This window comes from Mytilus trossulus, chromosome 14 (genome assembly GCF_036588685.1).
Source record: "Mytilus trossulus isolate FHL-02 chromosome 14, PNRI_Mtr1.1.1.hap1, whole genome shotgun sequence".
Lineage (NCBI taxonomy): Eukaryota > Metazoa > Mollusca > Bivalvia > Mytilida > Mytilidae > Mytilus > Mytilus trossulus.
The window spans coordinates 36,807,783-36,828,813 of record NC_086386.1 but is presented as its reverse complement, the minus strand read 5'-3'; the positions used below and the strand labels follow the sequence as shown (position 1 = coordinate 36,828,813).

Sequence of the window (21,031 nt, the reverse complement as noted above, 5' to 3'; positions counted from 1 at the left end):
CCATGTCAGTATTGAATATAAAAAAATATTAAAAAAATAACACTCCTAATGCTCAGATCGGTTGTCACAGTGCAACACAGTTATTAACACCATATAGGAAAAACATAGAAGTCTTTTTGTCATAAGACACTGTCAAACATCCAAACATACTATCCACACTCATCTGTGTCCACACTTGTATACTAATCAACAAAAGAAACTATACACCGCTATGTATTTTCCATATATAACGAAATTAGGTACCCTGTAACAAAGAAAATAATTGCCCTATATGAATAATATTAACAGTGTTATTTTCTTAATACGCGATCTTTTAAAGTTGTAATTTTTGTCATTTCAAAAATCGTATTTTCGTTCTAAAATTCAAAATCGATATTAGAAGTTAAAACGTTCAATTTAAATATGGTCTGCTTAAAGTTGTGAATGTCATGCGGATATTTGAATACTTATATATTCTCGGACTTTTTTCTTTGCATACTTCAACAGTTTTTCCCATAAATTTAGTATATTTTATGATTATTTGGAGTTCAAACTTGTGTATTAATACTTTTGTTGACTTGTATTTGAACGTTTACATGTTGGCTATTATCTATTATATTACAGCATTTTGTTCCCTGTACTAACTTCTACACGTGTGCATTCTTTGTTCGAGCTACATACTGAGGGGGAGGACAGGGGGGGGGGGGGGTACCCTTCTCCCATCCTTTTCTCCTTTCTACTACCTCTCTTCTCCTTATTTTATTTTTTTTAATTTACCGGAAAAACTTTTTCTCCTTTCTCCCAGCCTTCCTCTCCTTTCTCCTACCCCCTTTCTCCTTTCTCCCTTACCCCTGTCCTCCCCCTCCATACTCCGAATAAGTACCTCAATATCAACCGTACACTCTATTTATGCAGTAGTATACTTAGCAATCCGTTGGTTTTCTCCCGGAATGAACCTTGCTATCATTTCAAAGTTAAAATTTGAAACAAAATAGATAAAAGGACTAAAAATACATATAACAAATTACAAAAAATTGAAACAAATTCAACGGAAGTTTGAAGTTTTATTAACAAAAATATACACCACACAAAAAAACAACACACTGACAATTTACAAATATATATGCAGTCCTTCGTCGTTTGTAAAATATATAATTCATTTGAACGAACATTACAAACAAAGAAACACCCAGAAGTGTCTGTGTTTTTCTCCTATTTTGTACCAAATCAATTCCGTATTGTCTGACAATGTTAGAATATATTTGTTTAAATCTTGCAATAGCGTTGGCTCTCGTTGTGATATAGTTAGTGCGACGTTTTTTAAATGAAAATCAGCATTACAGTTATTGATTGCTAAATTTTAGTTTTAAACTTAGTACCATTCGTTATACTGAAATCTCAATGGCTTACAAGTTATTTTAGACATTTTTTTTGGGTGATACATAAAGAAATTGAAACTACCTCTATACAGACAGCACGGAAGACTTTAAATGAACACACATAGAGACAAGCAATCTTGTAATTATATTTTTATTCTGTAAAATATGGCACAAAGTTTATATTTCACTTTTTTTGCATAATACAATAAAATATACACTTACTCACTAGGTTAATACTATAAACGGTGTTTTCAGATCAATCATGTTTATTTATATGTGTTGTGTACAAGTTATCATTTTGTACAAATTATTATTTGTACAAATTATAATGTACAAATTATAATTTGTATTTTGACTTTGTACGAATTGTAATTTGTACAAAAAGTGCTTGTACAATTTACAATTTGTACAAAATAGGACAAAAATTCACTTATAACTTGTACAATAATTTTTCATATGGATTTTGGCGAAAAAAGCATTGATACACATTATTATATTGCTACTAAATGACCAGAAATTACACTTAAGTTACAAAATTCAAAAGTAGTTCTTTATCATTCGTTTGAGCAGGTGATTTAGTGATTTATGGAATCAGGTATTGCAAACAATCTTTTGGCTCTCAAATCGATAACGACCTGTTTTACAGGCATTTTAACTGTTTTATATAGCGAGCGTTGAAGCTCAGGAACCGTTGCTGTGAATAAACGTGTATTTAACTGCTTAAAAAAAAATTATGCAGACCAGATAGACAGAATTTTATTTTATAAGAAAACTAGTTGGTGTAGTATTATAAAATTATCAGACCCAATGTCATTAAACTATCAATCCTTTCACAAACAAAAGTGAAGCAAATAATAAGTCATGTAAATCCAATTTTTTGATGTACCAATTACAAATATACTTGCTTTTAAAAAAACATTTGATTGTTTTCATTGACTTTTAGAAATAACGAATATGGGGCAACAAATGTTTTGAGATCTTTTCAGGATCATCAAAACGCTGTACATGATCTTTCACGATACAAAATATGAAATTTTACAAATATAATCGTTTGCATAGTTTCTGAATAAAAAAAAAATCCTTAAAAATAACCATAAGAACTTATCAAGCAGTACCATTGAATGATACTTTTTTTTTAAGAAAAAAGACGTTTATGTATTAAAAATTTGAAAAAAAATCCTTTATATTTGTTTACTTTTTTTCTCTCTCAAAAATTTCGAAGATCAACCTGCCTTTTGTAGTTGTGTATAAACAGTGTATTATGTTAATAAGGTTTAGTGTGTGGTCAGTTAAAACCACTTTCGAGTTCATCCGTCACCGGAACAAACTCGTCAATTATACGCGCCTTTATCACCGTCATTTGTGAGTTTAGGGGCGTCGTCACTTCCCTTCCAATGTTGAGCGAGTGGTTGGAAAACTATAATTCTATATTGTACGAATTATTCAGCAAATTGAATTCTCGAAATTGACAATCAACACTGCTGTCATTAGGGAATGGTCACGAAGTACCTACAGAGCAACCATTATTTCTAGTTTATTCTGCACAAAGACGATCACTGAGACGCTTTATGAACGTAAATAGTGCAGGGATACAGGCGACCCCCTCTATCTGGTAAATGACGTCATAAAGGCGTGCATAATTGACGAGTTTTTGCCGGTGACGGATGAACTCGAAAGTGGTCTATTACAATTCTATCGTGTGAATCATTGCATTTTCACCAAAAGTCATATTTAAAACTGTTGTACAAGTTATAAGTGAGTTTTGGACAAATTTTGTACAAATTGTAATTTGTACAGGCACATTTTGTACAAATTTAATTTGTACAAAGTCAAAATACAAATTATAATTTGTACAACATAATAACTTGTACACAACATATGCATATTGACTGTCCCTCTGGTATCAAACGCCCCTCTTTGATTAAATCATTCATTTGTGTAGCTTGTATTGTCATTACATTTTTGACAATTTTGTAATTTTGTCTGTCGATTATTTTTCTTTGTGGACGATACCCATCTACTTTATATTGAATTGGAACCTTATTTTGATATATGGTCACACACAATGATAGGTGCATCCTTATTGATGTTGATGTCAAGTTTTGATAAATGGACACATTATATTCCTCAGGAGTTACGTGTAGTTCAGATGATGACACTTAAGCTTTTTCTTAAAGTACTGCTATAAAACTTTTATTTAAACTGGAGTAATTGTGCAATGATTTATCCTTTTTACCGTCTTTACGGGATGGAATTTACGGTAATAACGTCCCCAACCCCCTAAAAGAAATTCAATCCATTCAAGTCATATTTTCTATGTATCACATGTGTTAAATATTATATATAAAAATAAGATTGAGAATGGAAATGGGGAATGTGTCAAAGAGACAACAACCCGACCATAGTAAAAAACAACATCAGAAGGTCACGAACAGGTCTTCAATGTAGCGAGAAATTCCCGCACCCGGAGGCGTCCTTCAGCTGACCCATAAACAAATATGTATATATATTTATGCAGGTGATGTTCTCTTTTCCCTCACGTCTAGCATAAATGATCATATCGTTTGATGAGACGGGTGACAACAAAGTGCAAGACCATCACAATGGCAAAACGTTCAACATATAATCCAGGCGAGAATGATGTGATCCCTCTTGTTCAAACAGAAAGTGTCAGTAAAGACACGTTCAAATATCACAGGATACGCTTATTAGCCGATACTTTCTTCACAGACTTTAGCTCAAATAATACACCCAATAAATAACGTTAAAAACAACAAAAGCTAAAGGAAAAGTAATTCGAGAAATTTTGTCTATCTTTCTTGCGTTCTCCCTATCTTTGTCTATTTGATGTTGCTCAGTTACTTTTTCTGTAATCTAAAAGTAAAAAAATGTTAATTTTTATATTGCAGTTTATATTAAGACATTTCATGTATTACTTGTTTTGAATCTTCATACCACGACGGGTGCTCGTGTGGAGCAGGGTCTGTTAATCCAAAGCATCTGAGATCACCCCCATATTTTGGTGGTGTTCGGGTTGCTGAGTCTTTAGTTTCTATGTCGTTTCTTGTGTACTACTACTAGTATATGTCTGTTTGTCTTTTTCATTTTTAGCCATGGCGCTGTCAGTTTATTTTCGATTAATGAGTTTGCCTGTCAGTCTTCTGGTATCTTTCGCCCCTCTTTCAGTTTAGTAGGAGAATGTTTGAGCATGTTGAGTCTGCTCATTTGTCTCTCATCTTAATGTTAGGAAATAATATTTATATAATATATTAAAGTTATATGTATAAATATATATCTATCTCATTTCCATCTGGTGTAGCATCTAATTGGATGAATATTGATGATCATTGATTTCGATATTCATTTGTATCAACTTTACGACACATATCAAATATGTTTCACAATGGATATTGACCACATCAAATATTAAATGACCTTTTGATTAAAGTGTGTCATCAAATTTGATTAAAAACTCTTTAAAATGCGTAAATATGTTGAAACTTACTTTGCCATTTTCAATATCCGCTAAACCATTCAATGAAATATTTGAATGGAGGCGCTCACGTTTCCGTCTTTGTTGCACACGCGCAATAACACAAACGTATGCATACTCCACCATTGCACCAAAAACTAGGAACAGGCAAACGGAATTCCAAATGTCTATAGCCCTGATGTAAGAAACTTGTTGCGACATACCAACACTAAGATTACCATTCGTTGATATTGTCAAAACTGTCAATATTCCTAGAGAAACTCTTGCAGGTGCTGCATCTATATTTAGCCAGAAAGATACCCATGACAACACAACAATCAACATCGATGGTGCAAACACTTGTATGATATAAAAACCATATCGTCTTTTTAAAGGTAGCGTCAAACCAATACACGTATAATTTCCTTAAAAAGAAAAATTCGTTCATCATATGGTAGAAATGCTATTTTAAACCATATATATAAGTTTTGAACGTAACTGGTCAAATATTCACATATTATATTTTAAAGGAGTAACCAATTGATGGTTGAAGGCATGGGTTTGATCTAAGAACAAAGAGTGTTTTTGCATCAATCTGGAGCGAAACCTTTTAGTAAATACTAGTTTTTAAAGGTATTTATATCAGTAAAAGAAAAGGATGACAAACTTCACTTAGTTCTTAATATTCATCTTAACATTTTATACCTATAGTTTTCAAAACTTGTTTTAAATTTTGTTTCTTTCATTTTTCATCCATGCGCCTCAGGAAAATTAAATGGCTGTCTAATTGACACAAAAAACGAATTTTTTAAATCAATCTTTCATGAATTTGATGTGAAATGACAAACTGTTTTCATTTTACATAATGTAGATTTTAGTATCTTAACCATCTTTTAAGTGTTCACTGTCTACCAAAACCCCAGAGATGTTCTGTACAATGTGTTTGTCGTTGGTATGCTGTTAATCGTGCATAACTATTTTTTACACAAATACCATTATTAATTAACACGTGTTACATACCTGAAGGATACTCTCTGTCACACAAGTACGTTTTGGCAGCCCCAATTTCAAACTGACTATGAACAATGCCATCTTTAAAAGACATTCCAGGCTCATCCCATCTAAAGGATACAGTTGCAGCAGTGAATCCATCTAGAAAGACAACACAAATGCCAAGGTTAATATCCCTAAAATAAAACACGTATAACCCTAATGTTATGGTACCAGTACCACCTTAACAGTGTATTAATATTTATCAAAGGTACCAGGATTATAATTTAGTACGCCAAATGCGCGTTTCGTCTGCATAAGACTCATCAGTGACGCTCATCAAAATATTTATAAAGCCAAACAAGTAAAAAGCTGAAGAGCATTGAGGATCCAAAATTTCAAAAAAATGTGCCAAATACGGCTAAGGTAATCTATGACAAGGATAAGAAAATCCTTTTTAGAAAAATGTAATACAAAAAGTACAGTTGAAATTCCTATACCATTTGTACGGTTGTTGAAGTCTATTAGTTTATGATGTAAGAGGATCTTTCACACATATTTATTTTTTGGGAAAATGAATAAAAAACATTGAACAGATGTTCAGAAGTAATAAATTAGACTGAATAGATTAGTAATAATGTGACTGAAGCGTACGACGATTTCCCTTTGAAAACACTAGGACTAGCTATGACCATAAAAAGTAAAATCACAAAAGTATTGAACTCAGAGGAAAATCAAATTGGAAAAGTCCCTAATCACATAGCAAAAATAAATGACAAAACACATAAAAAATAACTTTCTAGAACTTACAGCTTTCCATCTCAAACACACATGATTGATCATCAAATGGAAAATTATGTAACTGCATAAAACAAGTAAATGTTCCTGTAACTCTGAAAGGAAAAGTAATCACTGCATAAAACAGGTAAATGTTCCAGTAATTAAGAAAGAAAAAGGAATCACTGCATAACATACGTAAATGTTCCAGTAACTCAGAAAGAAAAAAGTAAACACTGCATAAAACAAGTAAATGTTCCAGTAACTCTTTAAAAGAAAAAGTAATTACTGCATAAAACAAGTAAATGTTCCAGTAACTCTGAAAGAAAAAAGTAATCACTGCATAAAACAAGTAAATGCTCCTGTAACTCTGAAAGAAAAAGTAATCACTGCATACAACAGGTAAATGTTCCAATTACTCTGAAAGAAAAAGTAATCACTGAATAAAACAAGTAAATGTTCCTGTTACTCTGAAAGAAAAGTAATCACTGCATAAAACAAATAAATGTTCCAGTAATTCTGAAAGACAAAAAGTAATCACTGCGTAAAACAAGTAAAAGGTCCAGTAACTCTGAAAGAAAAAGTAATCACTGCATAAAACAAGTAAATATAGAAAAAGTAATCACTGTAAAAAACAAGTAAATGTTCCAGTAATTCTGAAAGAAAAAGTAATCACTGCATAAAACAAGTAAACCTGCCAGTAACTCTGAAAGAAAAAGTAATCATATACTTGTGGTATGAATTGTTATTCATAAGATGCTGTTAACAATGATTCGAACACGTTTTGATTTGAATATAAGATGTATATGTTTGAAATAAGCAAGTGATTATAAATTATACATCAGAGTGGTTTCCACTATAGAGAGTGCTACAGGCGCAAAACTGTCATGGATATAATACATAAACGTATATTTTGTTTTAAATTGCGTACATTATCGTTGGTACTCCTCTCAATACAAAAGTTAATTGCCTCAATAGTAAATAAACTCAGCATGGATAGCAGGCTTATAATTATGTACGAGAGACGCGCAGTCCGTCTATGAATGACTCCTCAGTGATGTTCGAAAATATAACAGGTTTTAAAAACGGTAACACAAGTTAAGAACAAACTTTGTTAACTCCGACTGGTTTAACCACATACAGCTATTGAAATCTTTTCTTGGGGTAGAAAGTAACATCATAAAACTAATGAACTCCGAGGAAAATTCAAAACGGAAAGTCATAAATCAAATGACAAAATAGAACAAAAGCATCTATAAAATTTAAAAACCACATTCATTGCTTCGCGTGTCTGACGTATTTAGTATTTCAAACACCTTGATTTTGTAAACATTTCATTTATCAATATAACCATATAGATGATAACCCATATTAACACAAAAGTGCTTATTACTCACCTTGTATGATTGAAAAGGATATGGTGTATGGCGCATCATTTCATATTGCAAAACAAACGTCCCAATGTTCAGTGGTTGTCGTTTGTTGATGTGGTTCTTAAGTGTTTCTCGTTTTACTTCAAATAGTTAAGACCGTTAGTTTTTTCCGTTGGAATGGTTTAACACTGGAATTTTGTTTGACCCTTTTTATATTGCTGTTTGTTGTGAGCTAAGTCTCCGAGTTGAAGACCGTTCTTTGACCTAAAATAGTTTATTTTTACAAAGTGTGACTTCGATGAAGAGTTGCATCATTGGCACTCATATCAAATATACTTATATATCTTCACACACACACACTTTTGCTGTTTTGTATTTTATAAGTTAATGAGGCGTCAATTTGGATTAAAACAGCGGAATTCTATGACAGAAGTTATTCACGCTAAATCTGTCTATGCATACATTATTTATATAAGCGTGAATAACGTATTTACCTCGTACTGTATGACACAAATCCATCTGGATATAAAAACATCATTTTATTAGGCAGTGTTACTTGATGAACTTTAGTATCCATATCCGTCATAAAAGATAAGTCTGGTACCCATATTTCCTTTTTGATTTCATTGTCCAGCTCTATCTTAGTTAAACCCGCTGGCGCATCATATTTCAGCCTGGAATCAGTCCATTGTTGTCGGAGGTACATACTCATGGAATATTTCTACAAATTAATATTTTAGCTACCAGTAATAAGAGGTAAATCACTTCATCGTTTTGTTAAGACGAAGATATAATATTAATAGTTATTAAAGGTACCAGGATTATAATTAAGTACACCATACGCGCGTTTGGTCTACATTAGACTCATTAGTGACGCTCAGATAATCTAAGTAATGAATGCAAAGTAATGGCAAAGTTTGTATTCTGTAATATGGCAGATGTTATCAATTAGTTTGTTTCTATGTATGTTGGCATTTGTTTTCGTTGCACCTCAGTTTTGGTGTTGTTCCATTGTATTACTCTTATAGTTGAGTGGATGTATTTCCCTCAGTTTTAGTTTGTAACCCGGATTTGTTTTCTCTCAATGATTTTCAATCGATTTATTACTTTTGAATACCAGTATACAACTGTTGCTTTTATATAATAACCTTAAATTATTTCGACTTAAACTAAATATGAATGTAAATTATTGGAACCAAGGTTATTAAGTTCCTACTCGAAAATAGAAACAAGCCGATCCTCTTTATTTTGATATCATTAGGAATTTTGGTCATCAAAGGGCCGCAATGTTCACCGCGTATTTCGAAAATGTCATCATTGATATATTTGATTGAAATATTTGATCGAAATTGAAAATTAGGGTGAAAGTGTTTTTGCTTAATCTATTATGAACAACAGTCATGCTAAACATACACACAATATTTTGCACTAACGTATGCATTCATGTACATAATTTATTATATTTGCATCATGTTTCTTACGGCAAACAAAAAGTAAAAATACAAAAATACTTAACTCTGAGGAAAATTCAAAACAGAAAGTCTCTAATCAAATGTCATATTCATGACAAGGTACAGGCATTTTCCAATGTAGAAATGTAGCGCTAAATATTTCAATTGTATGACAGTCGCAATTAAATCATTGTATCAGAGAGAAAGCAAAAATAAAAGTAAAATAAATATTTAAAACCCAATAGAAATTTCGTCATATTTTGCAAGTCATTAAAAACTGAGTTTCATCGTACTCCCTAAAAAAACAATAGATTAAGAGATGTGGCTAAGTAGCGGGATATTTAGTATCGGAGCAACATTGTTTGAATCACGGATTGTAATTGCTTTTTTTATTGACTTTCTGAATTATTTATTTTAATGACAATTAAGGGAATTTTTAACAGTTTTTAGTATATTAATTAAAAAAGTCATTTGTATTGAAATATAAAATTTTATGTGTATCATGGTGACATTAGGTTGTTATGCTCTTTATTTAAAGCATTTTATTTTACTTAATGGCTATAAATTCAAGAAACAAAAGTGGTTCGTAATAATGTTATCATTATAACATCATATTTGTTTGTTGAAACGAATAGACATTAACGTTTTCCCTATATGTTTTTTTAATGTTATTTTGATAACAACAAAAAGCCGTTTTGAAACCAGGCTGCGGGAAGTGTCAATACTGTAACGGCTTGTTAAATGTGGGAGGGTAAACAATGAACCCGCTATGTATGAAAAATTTCCCGCCTCATCTACTTCATGCAGGAACTTCTTAGGAAGAAAGATAAGAAGTTAGCTATATCCTTTAACTCTACTTTCCGCTATATAGATGACATTCTTTCACTAAACAATTCAAAATTTGGTGACTATGTGGAACGCATCTATCCCATCGAATTGGAGATAAAGGATACTACAGATACAGTTAAGTCAGCTTCATATCTTGACTTACATCTAGAAATTGACAATGAGGGTCGGTTGAAGACAAAACTTTACGACAAAAGAGATAATTTCAGCTTTCCAATTGTGAACTTTCCATTTCTAAGTAGCAACATTCCAGCAGCACCTGCATACGGGGTATAGAATCATATTCAAAACAGTGTGGTCCTGGGCATTGATTGACGACCTAAATTATCCCATTGACTGGGACAGATTAGGTGAACGTTTGTCGGTAACAATCACTGCTTACTATGTACTTGTTAAAGACACTGAATCTGTGGGGTCACCAAAGGTTCTCAACACCTAAAAAAAGCAATTCGAAGAAAGAATCCGGAATAATAGGATGTGTTGATTTATATCAATATTATTAATCAAAACATAAAGGTTATTCCTGAATAATTTTTCGAATTATTTTATTATTAAAGGCATTAAGAACCTTTGGTGACCCCACAGTTTAAATTCTATAATAAGTAAGAAGTGAGCAATGGTCGTTACAAACAAACGTTCACCTAATCTGTCCCAGTCAACGGGATAATTTAGGTCGTCAATCAATGGCCAGGACCACACTGTTTTGAATATGATTCTATATCTCTCAATTGATACGATATTCCCGTGCTTGCATTTCCTATCATGATTTTCTTGATAGAGGGTTACTGCTCACAAGGAAGCTATTAAATCAAGAGTTTCAAATGGTGAAGTTGAAATCATCCCTTCGTTAATTTTCCGGACGCCATCACGAGTTGGTTGATCGTTATGGAATAACCATTTCACAAATGATATCGGATATGTTCCTTACGTCGTAACTACAATCCCCTCTCCTTTCATGAATTTGACCTACCGAATTAGACTATTTACCGGATTTGTAATCACATAAGCAACACGACGGGTGCTGCATGTGGAGCAGGATCTGCTTACTATTCCAGAGCACCTGAGATCACCCCTAGTTTTTGGTGGGGTTCGTGTTGTTTATTCTTTAGTTTTCTATGTTGTGTCATGTGTACTATTGTTTTTCTGTTTGTCTTTTTCATTTTTAGCCATGGCGTTGTCAGTTTGTTTTAGATTTATGAGTTTGACTGTCCCTTTGGTATCTTTCGTCCCTCTTTTATCTATTGCCACAAATTTTCTATAATATATGAAATAAACAATAAAAATGTTGACCTCATTTTGTATGTACACATTTGATGTTAATATTCTCTAAATATCCATGTGCTGAAATTTTGCTATTTATTAACATCATATTCTGGGTATGTTATCCGTATTTAATTTTTCTATTTTCAATATTGAAGCCTTCAAAATTTCTAGAATCTTTTGAATAAATATTGAATATGCGTACCTCACTTTATGTAAACATTAAAATACTTTTACTACATATTGTTTTCTCAATTTTCACAAGAATTGAAGACGATTTCGTATGTTTAACTTATAAGCTCATACAGGAAGCTGAATTGGTAGAAGGGTGGAATATAATTTGTATACAAGAAGGCGAAAAACGTTATAAAAGAATAATTGATATATCATTATGACGAGTTCTATCAGACATTCTGTTCTTAAATAACACTATATCGTTTAAGAGGTCATCTAGTAACACTAGCACCATAGCATAGAATATAGTAACTGACTATTTCCTTATGTTGGCATCAGTTCTTGTCACATGTATTTAGTAGCATTCAACTAGGAACTCCCTTATGCATATATGATGCTAATGACATTTATATGTATAGCCTTTTAAAAATTCAAATGGAATTGAAAAAAAAAGAAAGAGGAACGTGACAAAGAAACAACAACCTGAACAAAAGTGCAGAAAATAGCCACGATAAAAAAGGGGCGAAAGATACAAAAGGAACGGTCAAACTAAAAAATCGAAAATAATCTGACAACGCCATTGCTTAAATGGAGAACAAAAGACAAACAGATAAATAATAGTTCCCAAGACACAACATCGAAAACTGAAGACTGAGCAAACACGAACCCCACCCAAAAATTGCGAGTGATCTCAGGTGCTTCGGAAGGTCAGCAGATCCTGCCTCACGTGTGGCCCCCGTCGTGATAAATATTACAGCCTGGCTACAAGATTAGGTATAACATTAACGATCGGGAAATTGAGTGGACAACTTTTACTAGTGGTATTTTTTTTTATTCATTATCATGACACATATTGAAAACTATTGTTTTTTACGTTTTCAAATATTACCTTTGTAGTATTTCGGGCAAAACATTCTAGTATTTAACTCGTGATAAAGCATTTTGCTTATTGATGTTTATTGACATAATTATTGGATCTTGAATATATCCATTCCTATGTTATGCTACAGTAAATTGAAAAAGGTATACTACTCTCGTGAGAATATTGGAAAATATTTAACTACTTTTAGTTTCGAATAAACTTTACACCAGGGATTACCTCGTCCATGTAAATATATCAAAATGACATACCATCTGCGCTTCATCAATTCCAAAGATTCCAACAACATAGATTTGGACTTTAACTTCTACTGGTTGTGCTAAAAGCAATAAAATGAAAACAGTTCAATCAATTATTCTTGGTTCTGCTAATAAAAAGAAGATATTAAACGAAGAATTTCAAGGCAGCCATTAAAAAACGTTACAGCGCCATGACAATTAAGTTGGTCGACAGTTATAACATACCAGTTTCACAGATGAAGACGAATATGTTCTAATTGTTATCAATACTATCCCGTCGCCTTTCCCTAAATGTGATCAGCTAAATTTTTATCCGGGTTGTAACTAACATGATCAACACGACGGATGTCACATACGGAGCATGATTGGCTTACCCTTCCGTAGCACATAAGATCACCCCCGGTTTTAGTGGGTTTCGTTTTTCACAGTCTTTCGTTTCTATGTTGTATTTTGTAGACTTTTATTTATCTTTTGGTCTTTCGTTTTTTCCTATGGCGTTGTCAGTTTATTTTCGACTTATGAGTTTGAAAAGCCCGTACCATCTCTAATTCTTTAATTGTTTTTAATTCTGTTTTTCAAGAAGGATACGATGTTTTTTTTTTAACCAAACTCTAAAATAGGTAAATCTTTTCAGACAATTTCAAGAAGTAACATATGTTTAAAAATAATGGTACAAACAGAGGACGAAAAAACTTAATGCAATTATAACAATTTTTATCAAATTGGTGTATCCGATGAGGTTTGATTGAAAAGCAAGTCGTTACACACAAACTGAGTGGATGGAACCACCAACATTAAGAAAGCAATAAAAAAATTAAAATCCGAATAAAAACAGCCAGTGACATTGACAACAATAACGATAAAAGACTAACAGCGGTCTACAAAAAAGTTAAAAAAAAAAAAAAAAAATATCGATTCTCCAAAGCAAAATCAGACCGGAAAGTCCCTTAACAAATGGCAAAAAGTCCAAAAAATCAAACGAATGGACATAAAAATGTTCTATTCCGGACTTGGTCCAGGTATTTCGTTTATGTAGAAAATAATGCCCTGAATCTGGTCCTTTAGCTAGATAAACCTCTTATTTGTTCATTTGTATGACAGTCGAATAAAAATTATCAAATTTACAACAATGTCTGAGCAAAAAAAGCCAAACAGATGTATTAGGTAAAAATGTAAAAATAATTGTGGCAATGAAGTAAAAAAAAATGAAAATTAAATGTAGACACTCTATCGACAAAGCAAATGAGCAAAGTTGAAAGACAAGAATAAGAAATATCACCATATCACAATAACACAATGGAGAGATGAAGTACCGAACTACGCCGAAAGTAAAAAAAAGAATATTGTAACATGATATTAAGATGATTAACAACTTCAGTATCTAGAATTTATACATTCGAAACATATATCTGCGTACCATCTGGTGTACCTAAGATCACCTTTAGTTATAGGTGGGGACCATGGTGCCCAGTCTTAAGTTTTATATATTGAATTTTATTATCTATTTATTGTTTGGCTGTTTGTCCTTTTTCTTATTAAGCCATGGCTTTGACAGTTTATTTTGAACTAACAGTTTATGTGTCCCTTTGGTGTCTTTCGCCCTACTAAGACTGTCATGTAATATTTTGAAGTTGATACGGAATATTTATCAACAATATAAAAAAGAAAATGTGGTATGATTGCCAATAAGACAGGTGGTGCTAATAAAGTCTGAGTAGCAGTTGCAAGCTTTTGAATACCGAGAAAGTTGAAAAATTTAAATCCATATGGAGGTGAAGTTGGTAAATTGCTGCTTAGGGACCGGTCAATATTTATTTGGGGGTTGGGACCGTTGCTATTCATATTTCTCCCTTACAAAAAGTTTCTGTCCTACCCTCTGTATATACCAAAAAATGTTTCTGTCCTATACGAAAAATCTACTAAATAAGTATATGTCCTATCTCATCTATGAATTAGACCCCGTTCACACTAGCATTTTTTTTATCGATCTAATTTGATTTGAAAAAGTTATAAAAATATTTAAAGATGAGCTTTCTTAAACTTTTTTTTTATTAAATCCATAAGAATGACAGCAATTCACCAAACTACCAATCAATCTGGCGGTCTGTAATATCAATATATAAATGAAAACTTTAGAAATTTATGAAAATCAAAGTTGATTTAAAAAAGTTATAAAATTTTTTAAAGATGACTTTCTAGATTCAGCAAAAACTTAAAGTTCCAGCTTTTTTTTTACCTATTTTTAAAATCCATAAGAATGACAGCAATACACCAAAGTACCAAACAAACTGGCTTTCTGTAAGATCAATATATAATTGATATAGCTGTTGAGTTTTATGAAAATCCAAGTTGATTTGAAAAAGTTATAAAAAAAAATAAAGTTGACTCTGTAAATTTAGCCATTACTAAAAAAAAAAAAAATTTCTTACCTATTAATTAAATCCATAAATTTAACAGCAATACACCAAACAATTAAACTACTTGGTATTCTATAAGGTCAAAATAATTTAAAATATAGTCCGAACAGAAAATTTTAACTTTTTTATTCCTTAATTATATCCTTAAAAGGCTTAAATGACTGAAATGAACCTGTATTCTACATTCATACACATGCCATAAAAATATTGCTGTCCTATTAGTGCTGAAAATCAAATAAGTAGAAGTCGTATAAAAAAAATAAGTACAAATAAATGTGTGTCCTACTATGTTTTGCACCGGTCCCAACCCCCCAATAAATATTGACCGGTCCCTTATGAAGAGGAAATTTATAATTTCAAAATAAAATTCGTCTTGTCTTGTTTAAATTTCCTGTTTACAAAACGTTGAGTTTTTTTTGAAAAAACTAAGGATTTTCTTATCCCAGGCATAGATTACCTAAGCCGTATTTGGCACAACTTTTTGGAATTTGGATCCTCAATGCTCTTCAACTTTGTACTTGTTTGGTTTTATAAATACTTTGAAATGAGCGTCAATGATGAGTCTTATAAAATCTGGCATACTAGATTATAATCCTGGTACCTTTGATAATTATTGTCATGTACTAAAAACTACGGAATTGCACCCAAATCTGAAATTGCATTAGGTAGGTTAGTTATCATTCGCCATCAAACGCATGAGTACATATACATTTTAACAATAAAACGGGTAAATACAAATATTATAAAACAGACTATCTGTTATTAAGTAAATATTGTAAACTAACCTTTATTGTAAAGCGGTGGAAATCTTTTGTCATATTTCGATAAAATGTTCTCTAGGATATTCTCTCTGTAAATCAGATAAGAACACAAATATATTCTTCTTTTAGACGAATGAAAAAAGTCATATATATCTTTCTCCTTAGTTATTACATGATGTAAAAGTGTCAGTAACAACTCTTTTTTCCTTTTTGAATTCTCTTTGAGTCTCCTTCACTGTTTCACATTTTTAGTTTTCAAATATTAATTATAGATACGTTTTGCCGATTTGAAACTATTGAGACATATAGTAGTGACTCTGCAGTTTTCACGAAATCAACAGAATGGGAATTTCTGTGTACCCCAATTTGAAACATACTAATTACCTATAAGGACACTACTTTCTGGTCATCAATATGGGGCATTTGCTTTCAAGGACATTGTCTCCCCTGTTTGGCGGGAGGAATCGGCTTGTTTATGATCTTTTGACTAAATAATTTTCATATTGCCCTTTTGTAATACATACGCAATTAAAAACATATACACAATGAATCACTATAAAACAATACTTATATATGTCAATTTTCAAACAATCTTAATTTTGGAACGCAAATTATTAAAAAAAACATATTTAGAAAAAAAAGAACAGAGTCATTTATAATTAAAAAAAAGATCAATGACGTCGTCTTCACATATTGATATTATTTTATAATACACAAGGAGATTTATATTATTACCTGATCATTGTATCATTATCGGCTGTATTTACTCTGTAAAAAATAAAGATATAAACATTAAAAGATACTAATATTTTTATTTTAGTCAAACTAAACTCACCTGGCATGCAATTAATGTGCGGGTAAAGCAAAGCACATCCAGTGCAAACAAAGTTTTGTGGATTTAAGAATTAAGTACTGTCCGCGTAAAAAATTTCAATTTACAAAAAATACTAGCGTAGAGGCTGCTAGCGAGTGGCTGCTAGCTTGCGCCTGGTTAGAAAAAAGGCAAACCATATGTTTCTGTTTACTGTTTACAATACAAATCTGTTGGTAAATGAAAAAAAAAGTACAAGTTGTATCATTTGTTTTCAAACTAAATATACATAAAATATCTATCGAATATTGAAAATTTTTATTGAATTTCGTCAAATTATATAACAATTTTGGATTAAAGCATTTTGACTTTAACTGTTGAAATTAATGACTTTTGCAATAAATTTGGTACAGTTAATATCATCATTAAATTTGGACTAAGATCTGGAAATATAAATATATTTTTACAGTCCAACATACTGATATACATAATCTGTCAAACCTACCTTTGAACGTTTGTTTGATTCAATCCCATAACAAAATATCTGGAGAAACTCAGGCAGTTCAGGATACAAGCTATTAGTAAAATGTTCATTTTGCACAACATTCCTGCCTCTGTCATGTTATTTCTGCAAATGGACAAAAATTATGATATCTGAATAGTACAGTAAACAGGAAAAACCAATGTGACCTTTTTCTTTTTGAAGCTACCACGACATTGTTGTACAAACTATCATATTTATAAAGTTAATGAATAAATATCAATTAATATAGTGATATATCGATAAGGTAATTTTTTTTAACCTGTCTCCAATTGACATCATACTCAAATATTTATATATATGTCATGTATCAATATGTTGGTCAATATAGCTATTGATAAAGGGAGAACGAACTATAGCAAAAGAACGCCCACTTCAGGATTTTACTATAAGCCCTAATAATAATCGAGTTGTACCGGAACTATTTTTAAATTACATTGGTGTCAACCATTTATTTGAAGTAGGAAAGTAGTGCGAAAGGTGAATGCAGAAGGTTTTTATTTACCAAAATAAATTACCAGAAGTACCCGGTATTGTATATTGTGATTAATCGGTGCGATACTTTTGTTGTGAACAGGTTTAATAAGATTTGAAAATATACTGCAAACACTATTTTAAAACTGGGTGACATTTTCCTATCATAAATTAATGATTTCATTGGTTCTGTATTTCATTGTTTCTTTGATTACTTTAATCTTAACTTTTGTGTTTTCCTATGTTTCAAAAAAGGTGCAACTTTCCAAAGACATTTTCTAACCTTTGACTCATTATGGATGTGCAGAACATTAATAACAATAAATGTTCAAAATAAAAGAAATGGTATTTTTCATGGTATTAGTTTAATTTGAAAATTAAGATGTTATTTGAATTACTTTATTTTAAAAATTTATGTGAAATTCACGTTAAACTAATTTATCTGATCATGAGTTTCACGAGAGTTTCACATATAAGCTTGTTTGAGGTGAAATTCATGTGAATTCCAATAGATATAGGAAGATGTGGTGTGAGTGCCAATGAGACAACTCTCCATCCAAATAACAATTTAAAAAGTAAACCATTATAGGTTAAAGTACGGCCTTCAAGCACGTCTCCTCTGTGTTTTTGCATATGTACATGTATTTCGTCTTGTAACCATCTGAGAAGTTTTTTCCAACTGATTTTTATAGTTAGTTCTTATGTTGTAATGTTAAATCAATATCGCAGGTTAGAGGGAGGGTTGGAATCCCCCAACATGTTTAATCTTGCCACATTCTTATATTGTCCCAAGTCAGGAGCCTGTAATTCAGTTGTTTGTCGCTTGATGATGTGCTACAAATTTGTTTTACGTTTATTTTTATGCCCCACCTGCGATAGTAGAGGGGCATCATGTTTTCTGGTCTGTGTGTCCGTTCGTTCGTTCGTTCGCCCGTCCGTCTGTTTGTTCGTCCGTCCGTTCGTTCGTCCGTCTGTCCCGCCTCAGATTATAGTTTAAGGCAGTTTTTGACGAAGCTGAACTCTAACCTATTTGAAACTTAGTACACATGTTCCTGATGAGATGATTTTTCTAATTTGAAAGCCAAGATTAGACTTTTGACCCAAATTTCACGGTCCACTCAACATAGAAAATGGATTTTTTTAGCTTACGATGCGGTGTGGACTTTGCTCATTGTTGAATGCCAGATGATGACATATAGTTCTTACTTTATGTCCCACATCAGGAGGTTGTAATTCAGTAGTTTGTCGTTTGATGATGTGTTACATATTTGTTTAACGTTCATGTTTGTACATAAATTATACCGTTAGTTTTCTCGTTTGAATTATTTACATTTGTCATTTCGGGGATTTTTATAGCTGACTATGCGGTGTAGGCTTTGTTCATTGTTGAATGCCATATGCTGAGCTATAGTTGTTATTTTTTGTGCCACAAGGTCTCTTGTGGAGATTTGTATCATTGGCAATCATACCACATCCTCTTTTTTATGAATAATTGAAATTTAGTTAGTTTTTAGTTGATATGAAAGGAGATATCATCTTCGCAAGCAGGGGCAGAAACATCGACCCAGTCCTAATAGTTATCAAAGGTACCAGGATTATAATTTAGTACGCCAAACGCGCTTTTCGTCCACACAAAATTCACCAGTGACGCTCATATCTAAATATTTATAAAGCCTAACCAGTACAATTGAAGAGCATTGAGGATCCAACATTCCAAAAAGTTGTGCCAAATAAGCCCTTGGTTGATGAAACCAGAATTTATAACGTGTGCATAAAGGTAACAATGAAACCCCCTCTTCTCCAACCATGACAGACAAGTCTAATATCTGTGACATGCCCAAATGTGACGATATGACAAACACTCCCTACCCTTGGCAGATTAAGACATTATTAGTGACATGTGAAAGGGTTAAAATCCACACAAGTTCCAGCTAAATCTGCCAATGGTTAGGTAGACGAGTCAGAGTGTAATCATAGACGAGCGAAGATATGGTAAGGAAGACGAGTTAGAGGGTAATAATAGACGAGCGAAGATAAGTCTTAATAAAACAAATGCAATCGAAACTGCAAGGTTCATTCATATGACAAACACTGTTTATAAGGTTCATTATCATTTATCCAATTTCTTAAAATTATAGATAGTACAGGTAAAACAAAAAATGGATAGAAGAGATCAAAGATTATCAAGAAGAAAGCGTTTTTCAATTAGAGTTTGGGTTGAATGACAGGTGAAAAATAAGACAGAAAATTATACCTAGATTAAATTTTCTGTAGTATTTTTTAGAAAAGCATGTTAAAATGTGCAACTGACATTTAGTTAATGTAATGTAAACCATTAGAAAGTATTTTCAAGTTTTTAACCGTTGATTGAAATTTAAATTGGATAGAAAAATATCAGTTGCACTTTTATGAAATGCTGAGCTTTGTTAGGCTTGGTCTTTGTTCAAAATTCCCTATAATGGAAAGATATTTTTCTCTTCCAAAAAACTGATTTAGATGTAACATAAGTTCTAAGTTTACCATCTGAATACTTTACCAATTCAGTACGTAAGTGTTCCACAAGTCTATAAAATATGATTTTTTTTCATATAAGCTTTGAAGCTATCGATTTTTGGTAATGGTAAAGATATTTGATTGATGTCTGGGATCATTTCAAGAATTGACTTCATAAGACATAATAAGATGTTTTTTTAATGAGAAAGATTCTGTGATGTTTCATAAGCGTCTTTTTAGAGGAGAACATCTGGAATCAAGATTTTCCAAGCGATACCAGTAATTCAAAATGGAATAATCATATCATAATATAATAGAAATCGCCCTAGCTCAGATAAAATTCCAAGATTCGTGGATTTTTTTCATGAATACCTAAAACAAGAATTAGCAAATTAAAATATTACTAGATTGTATTTTCTTGTCAAGCTAGACGTATACAGATACCCACATGTTAATTTTTATTTCTAAAGAAGTCGCTGCTTACTATCCTTCTACCTGTCGATACGTTTATTTTTTGGCATTGCACAAATCATTTTTTCATATCGTTAAAATACTAGATCCCTGGGATGTGTTTTAGCTGATTTTAGTCTCTGATGCATGAGTTTTTTTCAATTATTAATTGTTTTCGTCTTTAGCTAGTTGTCAGTAACTGCGATTACTCTCTAGCGCTAATTGAATAGTTTTATTGTTGATACTAACATCATATGTACCAAG

General features: G+C 31.9%; 1 protein-coding gene across 3 annotated transcripts in view; it reads right to left on the bottom strand.

Annotated features, from left to right (window-relative positions):
• Window positions 1–1,782: 1,782 nt before the first annotated feature.
• The window catches only part of LOC134696212 (glycine receptor subunit alpha-2-like), a 42,433-nt gene continuing 23,184 nt past the window's right edge, over window positions 1,783–21,031 (bottom strand). For all 3 annotated transcript variants that reach the window (XM_063557881.1, XM_063557882.1, XM_063557884.1), the window contains exons 2-10: window positions 17,315–17,437; window positions 16,734–16,766; window positions 16,023–16,087; window positions 12,833–12,900; window positions 8,465–8,691; window positions 6,631–6,713; window positions 5,851–5,982; window positions 4,864–5,255; window positions 1,783–4,232 (exon numbers count right to left, since the gene is read on the bottom strand). In XM_063557881.1, the coding sequence (XP_063413951.1) occupies window positions 4,092–4,232; window positions 4,864–5,255; window positions 5,851–5,982; window positions 6,631–6,713; window positions 8,465–8,691; window positions 12,833–12,900; window positions 16,023–16,087; window positions 16,734–16,766; window positions 17,315–17,437 (1,264 nt within the window). In that variant the 3' untranslated portion in view covers window positions 1,783–4,091. The remainder of the gene's footprint in view (window positions 4,233–4,863; window positions 5,256–5,850; window positions 5,983–6,630; window positions 6,714–8,464; window positions 8,692–12,832; window positions 12,901–16,022; window positions 16,088–16,733; window positions 16,767–17,314; window positions 17,438–21,031) is intronic.